We start from the raw sequence: 19,107 nt of genomic DNA, 5'->3' as shown, positions 1-19,107 counted from the left end.
ATTTACAGTCAAAACACTCCAAATCAATCCTAGCTGTACTTTGAAGTAGAATTACTTGGATGGTGTATATTTGTGGGGCATAGCAACAAATACGAGAGTGGCTGCTGAGCCATCCTTTCCCTTAAAAGACATGTAGATAAAATGGTACTTGAGCTGAATTTGGGGAGATGCAATAAGGCAAGATTTGTTGTCAGTGGGAAAAGAGATATGATTCATAATTTTACAGTGGAATACTGAGATGTCACTCTTTTTTTGCAAAAGGTAGAAATAATTTCAACTGCTAAATATAAACAATACATGAAATTACATAGATCAGGAAATTATTTTGGAGTGGTGAAAAGTGTCCTAAAGGTAAGTGACCTATGATTAAAAGCTATGCCAAGAGTAACGTAGTAGCACGTGGTCCTATTATTGATGGTCAGTGTTTTCAATTACCTGCAACTGAAATAGTTCAGTTTTTTGAAAGCTGCCATTTTCAGTGGATTGAAACCTAGTAGCTTTCAGAAGCAACAGAAGATGTGCTTAATGTGTGTCTTTTGGTCTGTATCACTTGGAGGAGTGAGCAGGAAAAATTATCATGACTGAATGTAGAAAACAGACACATTAAAAATTCCAACAACTGACCTATTAAAGAATACCTTGGTCTAGATGCCTTACTCTGCAAATAGTTATTCAAGATCATATCTGGTTTAAAAATCAATCTAATAAGTATAAATGCATTCTGAAGTTTGCCATAAGTCCTCAGTTTCAAAGGTGGCCATCATGTTAGTCTTCCTCAGTATAATGAATTCTGTTATTTGTTTATTTAAATAACAATTATGCCAGAATGTATCTGTATATTTATCATCATATGCAGATGCCTATTCCTTTTTCATTCTGTAGTTTTGTTGTTCTTATTTTGATGATCTATCAATAGCCACCTTCATTAAAATCCTCCCCTCTGTCCAGCATGTTAATTTTCCATATAACAGGGATCTTATTTGTTTGTAGAGAAATATAATGAGTGAACATAGTTGCATTTAAAGAGAAATGGCAAGAAGCTGGTTCTCCTCAAAAGTTTTTTGTGGGAACAAGATTCAGTATATTGTAACCACTAAATCTTGATTAAGGAAAATGTTAACATACTGCAAAAAAAATACTTTGAAGTAAATTTCGTTCAAAGTACAGTATGTGATTTTGTACAGGGGAGAAAAAAAATCCTAAATATCCAGCTAACTAACTCAGACTCAATTAATTGAATAAGTGTCATCAAGCTACAGAGAATTATTTTCCCCCTCCCTTCTTAAAATGGAATGAGTCTAATTACTTTTATTAGAACTGCTATAATTGTCCTATTTTCTTTGTGGGGCTCAGTTTGCTTAATTGCCTTGTTGGGAATAGTGTGAATTGCTAATATCTCCTGGTTACAGGTCACTAGTGGCTTCCTTCCAAAATCATCTTTAGGTCATACACATTGGCAGACAGGAAATTGTCCTGTCACTTATTGGTAGAGGTGATAATGGATGGTTTAGGTGATAGAAATACTCAGCAGTGATTTAATTCTGGAGAATTACATCCCACCATATTTAGGGTGTAAAATCTGGTTTGTTGGTTTGGACTCAAATCCATCTTAGTCAAAGCCAGCTAAATCCCTCCAACCTGAGATCATCCTTATTTAAAGGCAGGTAAATAAAGGCAGGTAAATAAAGGCAGGTAAATAAAGAAAGTGGTAATTAGACTTAGCAGCAAATTTCTGCTGTGATAAATTATATAGAATAATATCTAAGAGATTCTTGGATGGGAAGATGAACAAGAACTATTGGAAAAGCCATTCTATATTTCCATTACTAAATAATTGAACTTTTATTCCAGGGGACAAGAGAGAGGCAGCTTTTCCTCTCAGACTGATGGAAGGAATTCCTTTAAATCTGCAAACTGATTTTGGTTGATGGGCGTTGCAGACTACGTTTCCTGTCAAATAGTAGCCATTATTAATTTGAACATAACCGACTTTCCGCTCTAATAGCAAAACTGTGATTCAGGGAAGACCCTGTGAATGTGATTAAATCTGTGCTGACCATATATCTTCTCCCAGGGATTTGGGGACATTTCTGGTTGTGAAAGGACAGTATAAGATTCCAAGCCTGAAGTCCCCTTTCACGGAGGGAAAGGTTAAATTTAAATATAAAAATACTGTAATCTTTTCCTCCATGAGGCAAGGAAAGTGGAACGAGGCATATTCAGCATAAAGCTACCAAAAAACAAAGATAAAAGTCTTCTGTTTCTTTTTTATAGATAGATAATCTTTATTAAATTAAAAAGCATTAAAATAAACCTTGAGGTAAAAAGGAGTGATACATGTTGAAACATCATGTGACTGCACATAGAGGACAGTGTTTCATTTGAGGATATCCAAATTAAAGATAAGCACAAAATTAAAGAGTTTGGAAATTGTTAGGAACCGTTCATAAATGTATGTAAGTCTGTATATGCATCTTTGCCCGTGCATGCAGAGCTGTGGCTATAGGGTAACATGGCATTCTGAGAACATATGGGTACACTTATAGCACCTGTTGAGAACACCTTAAACTCAACTCATCTCGTTCCAGGATTGTGTGGCTGTTTTTGGTCCCAGGAAAAGGCAAAGCTGCTTCAAGAGATTCCTATCAAGTGCTAAGGATGGATTCATATGTTCACTGAATCACATTTTGCCCTTTGAATCTGTATGCCCTTTTTTTGTTATATAGAAATGACCCAACCTAAAAGTAGTGGAAAACATTTCTGGTTTCAAAGTAATGGATTTTTCAATCTGTAACAAAAAAGTGAAACATTGTAGCATTTTGAAGAATAATAGAATCAATGTGAGAAGCACTCTTTTTTGCTTCATGCTGCCTTAAGCCGTACTATTTTCAGGAAGATAATATCTCTGATTGATTATCCAGTTTATAGACAAGTAACAATTATGCCACATTTCATGCATTGCAATACATTTGTCTTTTCCTATAATACTATCTTTCTGAAGAAAAAGGTCACAAAGTGGGAAAAGGCCCATTTAATGTTGTGATCATAATATAGGCAGAACCAAAAGATTTTAGTTCTCTTCAGTAGGAGGATGAAGTTTCACTCTGGAGTCTCTGCATGACACTTCTAAGAAAATGAAGACAAACTATGGACATCACAGGGAGGTGACGTCTGTATCCTAAACCAGCATCTTCAAATGGAGCTAATATTTGGAAGTTAGTTTGATACTAATCCAAGCCATGGTGACATTGCAAAATGATTCATCCAGCAGATGAAGCTAAGCAGAAATGAGTTTAAATGCAAAATAAACTGAAAGTCCTTCGTAATTATCTGTGTTTTTAAGAAAGAAATTAAGGGGTTCAAAATGTTACAACTAAGAGGAACCCAAATGTTTACTGTATAATAGAATCTGTTATCAAGCGATTCTCTTTCAAAGTTCAATCTCTCAAATGTGAGCATCTTCCAAAGTGGGACTTGTCAGAACGATGTAGCAAAACCGATCCGATTGTTCTGCCGGTCAAATTCAATGTAGTACTGCTTAATAAAAGTTGCACCCAGAAGCCAGAGAGGGCCGAGAGGAGGAGGAATGTCAATAGCCGAGAATGCCACAGTGCAGAACCCTTTCCCATAGTTTGAATGCTGCAGAGAAAACAATGCAACCAAAAGGAAGTAAATCATCAAGATGCCTGAGTAATACCTAATAATGCAGCATCGTGAACTGCTTCCCAATGGCTGTTACACCTTTGATTTAATCACCAGCTCTCAAAAATCCCTCCAAAGTTTATTTTTTCACACCTTTGACCCTCCACGTTTTATCTAAACATTGGTGTTCACCCATATTTGTTCCTGGCTCCAGATCTTACCTTGAGAACATAGGTAGAACTGCTGAGTGAGTAGGTCATATCTCCGAGATGGAAGGAAATATCAGGCAGCAAATGAATTTGTTTACATTCAATGACATACTGTGAGAGAATAAAGGAAATATAGGACAGAAAGTCTTTTAATTCCTATGTTATAAGTCACAGTGCTTCAAGTAAGAGGAGAAGATCTTACGTCAGCTTTTCCCATCACTATAGAGAGGTTATCAAGATGGGAAACCACCTAAAATATTTTTTCCAATTCCAATGGGACTCTCTCCTTCCTATCCAGATTTTAATCTAGATTTCTCTTAAGCAACCTTGCAGTTGAAACTAGGCTTTACACTTTTGAGTAAACCGATGAAGTTTTTTTTCCCAAAAAGGAAAAATTGCTAAAGTTGGACACTAAAAATTTTAAACACTAGGGAACCTGGACATTACATGAAAGAGACTGGAAATCAAATGTGTTTCATATCTCATTGCTGTATTTTTTAGATTCCTTTTTCCCATGGTTAGAGAAGAGGACAAAGTTTTAGAAAGTTATGCTCGGATTTCTTACATCTTCTACTACCAAAGTAGCTCCTATGGTTTTCATCAGTACAGATACTGAACTGGCTGGTCCAGAAATAAAGGAAGAGCCGGTATCTATAGCTGCTGTGCATCCGTCATGACAAAGTACTATATCATTTTCTATAGAAACACTGCAGAGAAAGCAAAAGAGCGTTAAGACATTCCTGTACTTTTGAAGAATAAGCCTCATGTATGTCAAAATGAAAAAAAAAAACTTGAACAAAGTCTTGAACTCCTTTGATCTGCATATCACAATAGTTTGTAAGAGGAACCTATTGTTAGCATCTCATAAAAGACAGTCATCTTGGAAAAAGCTGACTTCCAAAATGCAATTAATGTTTCATATCTTTAGTTGACTCAAGTGACTCCCCCTTTGAGTCTTGATTTTATTATTCTGACATTACACGGAACCTACCCCTTAAGATCAACATGCCAGTAGCCTTCTCTGCTAATACTGACATAGTGGAAGTCTCCAGTGTAGTAAGAGGGATCACTGCCACCCAGGATAATCTCTCCTCCAGTGTTCGACTCTGAGTGTCTAGGCCAAAGGAAAAAAAATCACAAAACAGTCATTTTATTCTTGCTCACTTCTGTGCACCAGGTTTAACAAGCTTTGTCGTTAAAAGACTATGAAGGAGAGCCATTTTGCTTTTAAGCCAAGACTTCTGAAGCAATCAGTATTTCCAACAAAAATACTCAGGCTTAGAGCAAAAGTCTGATTGCCAATGAGACAGAATTTATTGAAATCACCTGTGATTCACAGTTCAAAAATAAAAGAGAGTGGGAACCAAGTACGGAGATGATGCCTGCTGCAAAATACGCCAACAGTCATGATTTCATCAAAATTTTCCCTTAGACTATTAGACCTGTTGCTTGGGTCCATCTTCTACAAAGTGAAATGTTTACTGGCGTCTTTGTGGGAAGCTAGAGGAAAGACCTCAAAATATCCAATATTATCTTTGTTATTTGTACTTCACTTGCTCCTATACTAAGCTCTAATCCTGAAAAGGTATTCCATGTTGCAAAGCAGTCGTATTCTCTGGCGACAGCCAAGGACTCTGTGAGCCCCCATTCAAACTCTTGAAAGAAGCTTCAGACACTGGTTTAGGCAACACTCTAGGATTGACTATTTGTGAACTTTGGGACAAGTTAAGGCACACATCCAAGTATTGTCTTCAAAAAATATCAAGCATATCTATGCATAGGACATTTTCTGGAAAAAAAACTCTCTGACAATGAACTTAAAGCACAATCAAATTATGCATTGATCCCAGTAATCTGAAATGTGGGTTTTATATTCCTAAACAAAACTGACCTGCTATAGTAGACAGAGAAGACTTTTTCTGACAAGACCTTTTCGGACATTATCTTATCAAAAACTGGGATAACCCCATCAATGGCCTGGTTGGGGTAGCCCATACCAAGCACTCCATCAAAGTGAGCATACATGAAAGGGTAGAAAGGTAGTGCTACAGCTTCTGCGAAGAGTTGGATGATGGGAATATCAGCAACCTAGAGAAAAGTACACACAAAGGAACAAACTGCAGTGGAACAATGAGTTGAATAAAAATAACTCTTAATTCTTTCTTTATATTTGTCCCCCCCACACACCTCACCCATAGACACCCACGTATTTGTGGCCCCCTGGTCCACTTTTGAAGGCCCGTGAATAACCTGGATGTGCCTGATAGTAGGAAAGCATTTTCTCTGTTTTCTTCCTTCAGGAGTTCAAATGATTATCACCCTCTTAGCACTTACTCTGACAATGTCCTGGCTAAGGACACCCTTAACATATCCTCGGGCATATGTTAAGGTAATTTCAGTTCCATTTGGCTTATATGTACTTGATTCAGAGGAATCATAACGATTGTGTGAGACTGAAAGAAAGAAAGAAAGAATATTAATATGTAGAACATTAATTCAGGCATCATCAGGAACAAGTGCCTTAAATGTCAATCTCATTTACTGGCAAAGAAATAAGAAACATATAGATTTCAGAAAGGCATACTGTACAATATTTAAACAAGGGTAGCTTCCGGTGGTGATGCGACGCTGAAGACAACCATTTCTGGGCTGTCCGCTCCGCAGCTTTGTTGAATCACTGAAAAACAGCGCCGATCAGCTGTTTTGGTGATTCGGAAGCCCCCTCCCCGGGAGAAGAGGAGGGGGTGAGGCCCCAGGTAGGGGTTGAGCTCTCCGGGGCCGCCTGAGCTTTAAGTTTGGGCGGCTGAAGGATTGAGCCCCCCCGAAGCCTGGGTTTGCTCTGGGCTGTGCAGCGTCTCTGCTCTGTGATTTTTGGAGCAGAGCCAAGCGTTAGCAACCACCCCTGCCAGAAGGAAAGACTCTTGAGTATCAAGACGCAGGCAGAGCGGTACAGGAGGTCAAGGTGAAGTGGACTTTTATCTTTACTCTCTAGCTCAACAGATTTTATGGATTAAAAGTGAAAGTGCGCAACAAGTGAAAGTGGGGGAAGATGACGACGAAAGCCTCTAAAGTTCTTCGGAGTGCGGGGGCTTCCCCGGTGCAACAGACTTCGTTGCAAGCTTTGCTCCCTCCCACACCTGCTCCGGCACTGACTCTTAAAGATTTACAGGATGCCTTTGAAAAGCAAACACAATTAATGTCAGATATGATGGAAAAGCTGGAGGAGAAATTGGAGGAGAAAATGGAAGAGAAGCTGGAAGAGAAGTTTAGAGCAATGAGGGTAGACATCTTGTCTACAATTGAAAATGTGGTTGTATGTGTGCAAAGCTTGGATGAAAAAGTGGAGGATCTTAGTCAAAAGAACTCTATATTAGAAGTAAAAGTATTAGAGAATGAAAATATAAGGGATAAAATGGATGGAGACTTGAGTCTGGTCCAGTAACATCAGATGGAGTTTGCTATCAGAATCAGGGGCTTAAAAGAGAATCCTAAAGAAGATTTAAAGCAGCTGATCTCCGAGGCTTTGGAAGTGATACTGGGCCAATCAGCAGCTGAAATTGAGGGAAGTATAGATAAAATCTTTCATGTGAACTCCTGGATTGCAAGGCAGAGGAAGTTACCTAGAGATGTGGTTGTTTACTTTACAAAGAGAGCAATTAGGGATGAAGTTATTCAAGTTGCTTATGATACTAAGTTTGTGGTTGCTGAGCAAGAAGTTTTGGTTTTAAAAGAGATTCCTCCAAAGATTTTAAGGAGAAGGAAAGATTTTGCCTTCCTAGCACAGGAACTTAAGAAATGTGACATCAAGTTTAGATGGGAGATTCCAGTGGGCATGGTGGTGATGCATGAAGGTAAAAGATACGGTCTGGTTACAGTGACTCAGGCACGTGATTTTTACAGCAATGTTTTAAAAGCAACCCCTCTATCACTTCTGGAAGCTGTAAAGGGATATGGCGAGGGAAAGCCTCAAGATGCTGATGGAACACAGACAGAGGAGAATGGTGCTGGAGGGGATCAAATTACAGTTTCATCGGCAGCTGTTGGAGAGCAGAGGATGACGCGTGCCACTTTAAGACGAGTGAGACAAGAGCAAGAACAAGATCAGCAGAAAGTTATGGAACCTCCAAAGCGTACTTACAGTGAAGCTGTGGGAGGGGCGCGGCCTAAGGAAGTTACAGGGGTTCTGGCAGACGTGCTCCAGAAGCTTCGGGATGCCAAGAATGGTGACTAAGTTCCTAACCTGGAATGTTAATGGATTAAATTCACCACAGAAGAAAAAGAAGGTTTTTCAATATTTAAAACAATTTAAGACTGATGTTATTTGCTTGCAAGAAATGCATATTAGGGTTATGGACCAAAAGTACTTGTTGAATTCAAGGTTGGGTACGCAATTTATTGCTTCTGCAATGAATAAGAAAAATGGAGTGGTTATTTATGTTAAGAATACTCTGACAGCGGAACTAATTGAAGTAGATAAGCAAGGAAGATATGTTATGATAGATTTGCTGTTAGAAGGCAAAAAAAAACGCTTTTAGTTGGACTGTATGCTCCAAATCAACAACAAGCTGACTTTTATAGTTCACTACATACAAAGATTACCCAGTTGGATTATAAATCTTTTATTTTTATGGGAGATTGGAATGGTGTCTTCGATGTACAGCTGGACAAATTGGGTTTTTTTAAACATGCCCCGAGTCATGCTAGACTGCCTAAATCTTTTTTTGAAATGAAGGATGATCTGGAATTACGAGACATTTGGCGTGAAACGCATTTACATGAAAAGGATTATACTTTTTTTTTCTGATAGACACCAATCTTTTTCTAGGATTGATTTTATATTACTGACTAATGATTTTTTTCTAGGATTAAGAAGATAAAGATCTGTGCAAGAACTATATCTGACCATAGTCCAGTCTGGTTAGAGATCAATAAGGACAATAGAGATAGGCGCTCCTGGCGCGTAAATGAGAATTTGTCTAGAAATCAGAGAAATGTGGAAGAATGTAAAAAGCAGATGAAAGACTTTTTTGAAATTAATATGAACAAGGACACTTCTATGGACATGGTTTGGGATGCTAGCAAAGCTTATATGAGAGGGGTGTTAATATATATGAATAATACAGTAAATACAGACGTAATATGGAAATTAGGAGGAAAGAACTGGAGAATGAAATTAGGGAAAAAGAAAAGGCCCTAATTTTGAATCCATCGGATGTGAAGATTAAAGAGGTTATTAACTTGTTAAGAGGACAATTTGATAAGTTGATGGCTGATCAGGTGGCAACTAACTTACGGTTTGCTAGGCATAACACTTTTTGCAATGCCAATAAACCAGGTAGGTGGCTAGCCTACAGGTTAAGGAAAAAACAAAGGGCCTCTAACATAGATAAAATTGAATACAAAGGAAAGGTTGTGTTTCAACAGGATCTTATCAAGGAAGCCTTTGTGGATTTTTATTCTAAACTATATGTTAAGGAGAAGATTAATGAAACAGATATTGATGTATATTTGAAGAATGCTAGCATCCCGGTTCTTACACAGGAACAAAAGGAGGAGATTAATCAATTGATAACAGAAGAAGAAATTTTTATAGCAATTAAGGAATTGAAGTTGGATAAAGTGCCAGGTACGGATGGTCTGACTGCGGTCTACTACAAACATCTACAACTGGAGCTGATAAAGCCATTAAGGGAATTGTTTCAGACAATTCAGAAGGGGGGAAAGGTGCCTCCGTCTTGGAGAACTGCTTTTATTTCTTTGATTCCGAAGGAAGATCAAGATGCTACTCAAGTAAAAAACTACAGACCAATATCACTTTTAAATACAGACTACAAGATATTTGCTAAGGTATTAGCTAATAGATTGATGAGGGTTTTGCAACAGATGATTCATGGGGATCAAACCGGGTTTATTAGTGGTAGACAAATGAAAAATAATGTGAGGCATATAGTTGATGTGGTGGAGTTTTTGGAAAGGAACAACCAGATCCCTGCGGCGCTAATTTTCTTAGATGCTGAAAAAGCTTTTGATCAATTGAATTGGCAATTTTTGATGAAAGTTTTAGATAAAATGAATTTTGGGGATAAATTTTTACAACCAATTAGGGCATTATATCAAAAAAAAACCTGCCCAAATAATAGTTAACAATAGTCTGACTGAAGTATGCAATATTGAGAAGGGCACAAGACAAGGGTGTCCGTTATCACCTTTATTATTTGTTTTAACATTGGAGATATTATTGATAAAAATACGGAATTCGGAAAAAATTAAGGGTATTCAAATTAGAGATCAGGATTATAGATTGAGGGCGTTTGCAGACGATCTGGTTGTTACGGTGACTCAGCCAGAAAGCTCTGTTGTGGACCTGATGGAGATAATAATGCAATATGGGAAGGTTTCTGGATTTAAGGTTAATGTACAAAAAACAAAAATTTTGGCCAAAAATATGACAATACCGCAAAAGGCCCTTTTAGAAGGATTAACTGGATTTGAGATTGTTAAAAGGGTTAAATATTTGGGGGTGTATCTGTCACCCTCAAATGCAAAGTTATATAAAAATAATTATGAAAAGTTGTGGGGAAAAATTCAAAAAGAATTGGAGAGTTGGGAAAAATTGCAATTGTCTTTATTGGGAAGAATTGCAGCAGTGAAAATGAATGTCCTGCCTAAATTTTTATTTTTATTCCAAATGATACTGATTCTTAAAAAAGATTCTAATTTGGAAGAATGGCAACGGCCACGAATTAAACTTAAAATTATGCAGGATACTCGTGAAAGAGGTGGTCTTAAAATGCCTAATCTTAAATTATATTATGAAGCTGCTGCGTTGTCAGGAATAAGTGATTGGATTAATTTGACACAAGGGAGATTATTAAATCTTGAGGGCCACGACGTTATTTGGCTGGCATGCATATTTGTTGTATGATAAGAAGGTAGATAATGTATTTAAAGTGCATATTTTAAGACAGGCATTGTTGAGAGTTTGGAAGAAGTATAGACATAAGTTAGACTGCAAGATGCCGTTGTGGGCAATCCCGAAACATGCAATAGAAAACATAAATGTAGGCTTCAAACATGATGTGACTACGTATAAGGAGATCTTAAGTTTGGAAAGGAACGTCTGGTGTTTGAAGCCGTACAATCTCTTGCGAGATGAGAAGATTGTTCAAACTTGGTTCCAATATACTCAATTACGTGCCAGGTGGAAAGAAGACCAGAAAATTGGTTTCTCAATGATTGATGAAAATTTGATAAAGCAAATTAGAAATCAGGGTCCAGCACATATTAAACGGATTTATCTTGCATTGATAGATATTGACTCAGAAACAGAACTTGTTAAAGACTGTATGATAAAATGGGCCCAGAATATCCAAGAAATTATTACAATGGATACTTGGGAAAAGATCTGGGTGAGGAACGTAAAATTCACACAAGCCCAAAACCTAAGAGAGAACTTTTATAAAATGTTTTATAGATGGCATTTAGATCCTAAAAAGCTTGCAAGTATGTATCCGAATTATCAACCTAAATGTTGGAGATGTGGTGGCGAAGATGCAACGTATTTTCATATATGATGGACCTGCAAAAAGGTTAAGGCTTTTTGGATAAAAATTTGGTGGAATATGCAGAAGATCTTTAAGCAAAAGATAAAGTTTTGTCCGCAATTGTTTTTGCTGGGCATAATTACAGATACTACTGTTGTGGACATTAAGTTGATGTTGAATTTAATTACAGCAGCAAGACTATTAATAGGTCAATATTGGAAAAAGGAGGAACTGCCGACTATAGAAGAATGGACTCTAAAGGTTTCTGACCTGGCGGAAATGGCAAAGATTTCGGCTTACTTGAAAGATCATTCGCAAGAACGTTATATTATGGAGTGGAAAAAGTGGATTGATTATATTCAGAACAAATATGGGACTAAAAAGTTTCATTTAACATTTGAATAAGTTTCCTTTTCTTTTTTCTTTTTTTTCTTTCTTTTTATATGTAACATTAGTATTGCTTGTAGTCATTTTATATGAGCTAGAGGGCGATAGAGTTAATAGTTTATTGTTTTTAGCATATGGATGTTTATGATTGTTCTTTGTTTTTATACCTTGTACTTAGCTCTGGGAAGTCGGGGGGGGGAAGGGGGAATGGGGGGGAGGGATAGGGAGGGTTAGGTAGGGGTGGGGAGAGGGGGGATTGTTAAAGATAAAATGTACTGTAAAACTTTTCAATAAAAAAATATTTAAACAAGGGTAAACACATAAACTTACAAACTACAACAGTAAATCTCCAGACAAACATAATGCAATTAAGGTAAAATCCCTCTCAAATGTTTCTTCCCTGTAGTTTCAATTCCATCCCCCCCCCCGAAAAAAGGACTGTGCTGCCTCTGTTCACACCAACTGAGTGTGCTCTGCCTGTCACTCACAGTCTCTCACTAATGATCAAACAATCCTATGCATCTTTATTGAACAGTGTTCCACTAGATAATATCACATGCATGACCATTGAGAATGGGGTCCTTCTCTTTGTGGGCTTATCCACACATCTTTGAAGATGCCCTGCGTACCTTGTGCAGAGAGCATATCCTTATGGTGGACCCTTCGTCTCATTGCCAACCCACTGCTCAGGCAGGGTGAAAGTGCATCCAGACTAGTGTGGTAGAAAAGTGGGGTTTTCCATGGGAAAACAAGGAAATTCTCTCACATGTCATGAAAGTGTTGTCTTTGTAGGATTGGTGACCTGCTGGGTTACAATTGGCCCACTGTGGGTCTATCTAATCCATTTCAGCTGCAGGATTCAGTGTCTTTATGTTCATTTCTGCTTTGGCTGCCTGAGAAAAGGACTTCCCTTACAACTTATTTTGCCTTGGTCATATTGACATAAGGACTAGGGGAGACATGATAGCAGTGTTCCACTATTTGAGGGATTCCTACAGAGACGAGGGGCTCTAACTATTGTCCAAAGCACCAGAAAGCAAGACAAGAAACAATGGATAGAAACTAACCAAGGAGAGAAATTTCCAAATGGTGGCAGCAATCAACCAATGGAATGGCATGCCTTCAGAAGTTGTGGGTGCTCCATCACTGAAGGCTTTCAATAAGAGGCTGGAATGACCTAGGTTCTCCTGCTCGAGCAGGTGGTTGGACTAGAAGACCTCCAAAGTTCCTCCCATTTCTGTTATTCTGTAAAATTCTATGACTTCATGGAGGACCTTTCCAACATCCTGGGAACTATACAGACTTTTGCTTATATTTTTAAAACAGAACTAAGTTAACCAGCCCAGCCCTGAGTTTCTGTGTGAAGCCAACAGTATGGGAAGATGTCCCTGCCCACTAGACCTGCAGCCACAGATCAAGTATTGTAATCTGGTGATTTAAAAAGATATAAATGGGACAGAGGGTTCAGGGTGTTTTTTTTTTCATTTGAGGAGTTGCTGCCCTAGTTTACAAAGGGGCAGGGAAACCAAATGTTTTTAACAACATGAAAAACTAAACACTAAAACTAAAAACACACCTGAAAGAAGTTCATCAATGGTTTGCTTGAAAGGTCTGCTATGGATTTCAATAGCAGCAGCAGAAGCAGAAGCTAACTGTAGCTCTACTTACTAGCCTCTTCTGAGACATACTAAAGGTAGGCTGTGGAGCCATTGGTTCTCTGGAAAATGTACTTTCTTCCCATCTCAAGGACAGGAGAAAATGCATCAGACCATATAGGAGCCGTGACCAGGGGGGCTTTTGCCCAGGTTTGCATGGTGCGCCAGTTGCGACCCTACCTGGACCGAGATGCCCTACGCACAGTCACTCATGCGCTCGTGACCTCCCGTTTAGACTACTGCAATGGTCTCTACATGGGGCTGCCCTTGAGGACCACTCGGAGGCTTCAGCTGGTGCAGAATGCGGCCGCGCGAGTTGTGATGGGGGTTTCCCGATACTCCCATGTAACACCTCTACACTGCAAGCTGCATTGGCTTGTGGTTGCCCTCCGGGTGAGATTCAAGGTGCTGGTGATGACCTATAAAGCCCTGAATGGCTTGGGTCCGGGTTATTTGAGGGAACACCTGCTGCCAGCATCAAGTTCCCTTCGTCCAGTGCGCTCACACAGGGAGGGTCTTCTCAGGGTGCCACCGGTAAAGGATTGCCGGCGGATAACACCCAGGGGGAGGGCCTTCTCTGTGGGTGTGCCTGCCCTCTGGAACCAGCTGCCTGTGGAGCTTAGGACTGCCCCTGACCTTCGTTCATTCCGCCGGGACCTGAAGACCTGGCTCTTTGAGCTCTCCGGCCCAGGCTGAGAATTTTTAACTGGGGTTTTTATTTTTAGCGATAATTTAATCTTTTTAAATTGTTTTTTAACTTTTGTATTTTGTATTGGTTTGGTTTTTAAATACCCTGCAAACCGCCCTGAGTCCTTCGGGAAAGGGCGGTATATAAATCTAATAAAATAAAATAAATAAATAAAATAAATAAAAAATCATTGAAGCTGTATGGAACAGCCCTGAGGATGGAGAAATAGAGTCTCACTCCTCACACAAAGCTTTTTCACATGAACCAAACTTCCCTTGAGCCATTGCAGAAGCTCCACAGTGGTTGCTTTGATATCATTTTTCTGAGGAGAACAATTCTCGAGCGAGATCTCCAAAATCAAGTTTTATTTCCCATTGAAATACATGGGAAATGAAGATAAACAAACCAATGGGAAAGGAGGGGAAGATAAAATGTCTCACTTTTTAAGCAGCTGGGTAGATTAATCAATTACCAGCTGACTTGACTGCTTAGGGAATATTTTATTCAAGCTAAGTGACGGATTCTTTCTTTGTTTGAATTCAGTGCTCCATGTTCTGTAGCATATACCATATTGGTTACAATATAATTTAGTGCGGGGGTGTCAAAATGCCGGCCCATGGGCCAGATGCATCATAGCAAAACCGCACCCACCCCATTGCTGGCAATGGCAAAAAAGTCACAAAACATCGTGACACATCACATGACATTGCGAGTTTGACACTCCTGATTTAGTGTTATAGTTTAGTGTTACCTAAACTAGGTAGCATCTTCAGTGCTCATACTGTGCTCACGCAGCACTGATAGTGTTACCTATTTTAATAATGAAACATCAGCAAGATAACAACCAAGCACTGACACAGACATCCCCTAAACATCCCTGAAGATGTTACCTAGCCTGGCAACAAAATGTTCAGATAAGGGGCTAGGACGTGGTAATCCTGCCTTAAGCATGAAAGTCAGATTGAGCTAATCTCGCTCTCAGCCCATCCCTTAAACAGGGTTATTGTTGTGGAGAAAACAGGAAGAGCATCAAGCATCAAAGCACTACTAGATATTGTGAATTTAATTATATTAATGATTTAGTACTCATTTTTCTATATTAACATTAACATCCGAAATCATGTGTCATATTATTCAGTGCTACCTTTTAAATTGTTTTTCTATTTTTCATGCACTAATATATCAGGTAACTTATTATTCATAACCCATCATTAATTCAGCAGACAGTGCCACTCATGGCTGCATGCTAGTAATTGTCCAAGAATCTTATGTGCAAATGATAACAAAAGTCAATGTTAGGTTGTCAGTGTATTGTGACAGGAATAAAGATACCAGTTGTATAATTTTGTTCCACATGCATAATGGGAAAATGCCCCAGGGTAGAAATCCTCATATCCTGTTCTATCTAAAACTTACTACAGGCACTGTACAATGGGGAGCACTGGTGGGATGGCACCCAAAGATTAGCTGATCCTGTGTCAAAGACAACCTTGAAGATCTGGGCTGGTGTTCCAATACTTATCTCACCATAATACTGCGTCTGAAAGGGAGATCATAACAGAAAAGAACAACATTTTTGTTAGAGAAAAAAAATCATAATTCATCCCATCAATATCAGTATAAAATGTTTGACTAGTCTTTATTTGCTGTCTGCTTTCTTTCGGAACATATGACACACTTACATCATGGAAGTTTGTTAGTATGGTAGGTGCTGTTTTGTTATGAAGCCCTTCATCAAGGTAGGAGATATGGTGCTTCAAAGAAGGAAGGACGTCTGCCACTTTCATGCCCATCTCTTGCAGTGTTTCGCGGATTGAGGGCATTTTTTTGAGTGAAATTCTGACAGGTAGAAAAAAGACCATTGTGTACACTGGAAGGTGAATCAGATACAGTCACATTTGCAATATATGCGGAGGTCAACAGACACAACTGCCAAGTTTCTGCCAAGACCAATAGAGAAAGCCTTCAGCATTTGATGATTTGTTTTAATAAATCATACGGAAGCGATAAGGTCTTGTTTTGGAATGCAAAATGGCAAACATGCAATGCTAAGACAAAGTGAGTGCTGCTTCTGAAGCCCTTTTGGGAGACTGAATCCAAAACACTGAACTGCCAGAACAGGTCCCTTCCAACATCATCATCATCATCATTATCATCAATATCGTCATCATTATTATTAGTCATCGCACAGTCAGTCAGATGTTTTAGACTGGATTCATCCAGCTACCAAGTCCTTCCCAAGAATCTGGGATAGGCAGATATTGTGTTTTAAATAATATTAAATATATCATCAAAGAATGTTATTATTATGGTTCATTGAGTATAAGCCAGATGTTTAGACTGGCTTTGGCAATTATACCTACCTACTGAGTCCTTCCCAAGAACCTGGGATAGGCAGATGTTGTTTAATGGTGTTAAAGGTATTGTCCCAGTGGTGGGATTCAGCCAGTTCGCACCAGTTCGTCAGAACCGATAGCTAATTCTTTGTTGCCCAGGCCCAGAATGGACTTCCAGAAGCAGCATCCAGATGTTCAGACTGGATTTGGCATTTTTGTCTACCTATCAAGTCCTTACCAAGGATCTGGGATAGGCAGATGTGGATGTTTGATGGTATTACAGATATCGTCACAAGATGGAAGCAGTTCCTAGTAAGGCCGCCTTTTGCAATTGGCGAATTTGTCAATGACGATAGTGTTCACGTGGTGCTCCAGTTGTTTTGGGATTGCACCCAAGGTGTCTATTACTGTTGGTACTACCCTTGCTTGCCTTTGTCACAGTCTTTCTATTATTATTGTTGTTGTTGTTATAACATTTGCATATTAATGGTGTTGGGGAATAAAAAAAATAGAATATCCATTCTATGATATCAGAGGCATTGAAAGTACACTTGGATAAGAGAGAGGAAGGTGGATGTGAAACAAAACATAGAAAAGGAAGGAATAAAACATTTAGCATTTTTCAACAACACCAAAGAAAGAACGAATGTGCTCTGAAGAGAGCTGAAATTATTCAGTGCAGGATTATGCTGAGGTTCTATATTTTTGGCCACTTCTCTCTACCAGAAACAAAAAGTGTCCCCTCCAAAAAAAAAGGGTCTCTGAGTCTTGGGAAGATGTATTGTTGAAAATGAGAGGTCCTTGGTACTCTCTGAGCTTGGTTGTATTTTGGCAGATGTTTCATTACCTAAACTAGGTAGCATAATCAGTGCTCATACTGTGTTCGTGCAGCACTGATGGTGTTACCTATTTTAAGTAATGAAACATCTGCAAGATAACAACCAAGCTCTGACACAGACATCCCCTAAACGATGCTGAAGATGTTACCTAGACTGGCAACAAAACATTCAGAAACCAACCAACAAATTTGGTGAATGAACCTTCACCCTCATCCTACACCTGAGCTACAGATATTTACAACTACTGCATAACAACCAAGCTCAGAGAATACCAAGGACCCCTCATTTTCCACAATACATCTTCCCAAGACTCATGGACCAATTGTTTGTTTGTTTGAAGTGGCAATTCAGTTTCTGGTAGAGAAGTGGCAAAAAATAGAACATCAGCCTAATCCTGCACTAAATAACTTCAACCCTCTTCAGAATCCCTCTAATAAAATCACTGGGTGTACTCAGCAGTTAGAGCTCCCGGTTATTAAAATATGTTTTATTCTTTCCTTCCTTGATGTCTCTTCACCTTGACATTTTCTTTTTTGCAGAGAGACATTGGGGATAAAGGTGTCAATATCTGGAAAAATATCCACTTCTTTATGCACCCCCAGATTCTGAGCTACTAATGAGCTTTTTTGAAAGAGTTAATTCAGTTTTTAGGTTTCTTATTCATCTGTCCAAAATAGCCCAATTTAATTCAGGAGTTGGTGAAATTCAGCTGCATTCCCAAAGGCTAGGATTTGACAGGCAGACAGGTAGATAAAACTGCTCAACAAAGTCTACTCCAAAGGTGAGTAGAGTAAATGAATAGAGAGAATTAATTTTATGCCTATTGAGGTTTTGGCTGTGGAATATTGCTATAACCCACACGGCCTCCTGTTTTCTCTTTTTTGCCTGCTTTTCTACAATAGCCTTCTCCCCCATTATTTGTTTAATACATTTTGTTGTAACCCCTGCTTCCCACAGTGAGTTTAATGGGATGTATAGTTGTGGCTATCCTGCTATGTGAAACAGCCTTTTTGCAACTAGCTGACACACAGCCTGAAGCTGGCTTGGTTTGATACATACCAATGGGTGGCTCCAGATGGCAGCAGATACTTGCAGTGAACTGGCAATGCAGTAATTTTAAGCTCTTCTGTTTTGAAAGAATATTTCATTGATTTTTATCTCATATTATTGATGCGTTATTATCTGGTTGTTACCTTGGTCAATTACTAGGTGATATACTATAAAAGACATAGTCTTACCTTTGGAAGGCATCACTGGAAAAACACAAAGAGCAAGAGATAAGCAGAACAAACTCCCAAGACCGCAGCATTATTCTGTTGGTTTTGGTATGGATGCTGTTTCCTGAGCTGTTTTTTCTTGTCTTGTGTGAAAAAGGAAACCAGTCTAGTAGGCTTTTATAGCCAAACATGGGCAGTTTTATTTTCTGCTGAGTTTTGATTGGTAAGAAAACAGTAGTAAATCTTGCCCATTGGCAGAGGGAGGACACCTTTGAGGTATTAGCTTTGACCTTGTTTCCTAGTAAAGGTCAGTTTGGTCAACACACATTAATATTTGTGTCCATTCAAACTCTTTTATGTGTACTATTAGCACAATGTATGAGACCCAATGAGGCAAAGTGAGAACTTTTTTACGTACCTTAAGTTTTAAAATATCTCCGTAGTAAATCAACCTTGCCGTTTTAATATAACGTTCTTGGGGAAAAAAAATAAAACCTCCTTGCTACAACTATAATTCTAAATATAGATTCTATTAGATTTGTTTCTTATGGAGGCTTATTTATTTATTTATTTGATTTTTATCCTCCCAT

At 38.6% G+C, this 19,107-nt stretch overlaps 1 protein-coding gene across 3 annotated transcripts; it reads right to left on the bottom strand.

Annotated features, from left to right (window-relative positions):
- Positions 1–2,247: 2,247 nt before the first annotated feature.
- Positions 2,248–18,902, bottom strand: LOC310638291 (renin). 3 transcript variants are annotated; one of them, XM_083359236.1, is made up of 9 exons: positions 18,539–18,902; positions 15,808–15,964; positions 15,542–15,665; positions 6,186–6,304; positions 5,743–5,939; positions 4,843–4,965; positions 4,417–4,558; positions 3,864–3,962; positions 2,248–3,639 (listed from the first exon to the last, which is right to left on the bottom strand). In XM_083359236.1, exons 1-9 carry the CDS (start codon positions 18,706–18,708, stop codon positions 3,478–3,480), a joined length of 1,293 nt encoding a protein of 430 aa, XP_083215362.1. In that variant the 5' UTR covers positions 18,709–18,902; the 3' UTR covers positions 2,248–3,477. The 3 variants fall into 3 exon arrangements, with proteins under 3 accessions (XP_083215362.1, XP_083215363.1, XP_083215364.1); XM_083359237.1 differs by lacking the exon at positions 18,539–18,902 and adding an exon at positions 18,360–18,464; XM_083359238.1 differs by lacking the exon at positions 18,539–18,902 and adding an exon at positions 16,489–17,400.
- Positions 18,903–19,107: the final 205 nt, after the last annotated feature.

Source organism: Vipera ursinii (genome assembly GCF_947247035.1).
Source record: "Vipera ursinii genome assembly, chromosome: 3".
NCBI lineage: Eukaryota > Metazoa > Chordata > Lepidosauria > Squamata > Viperidae > Vipera > Vipera ursinii.
This window is presented reverse-complemented; position numbering and strand designations above follow the sequence as displayed.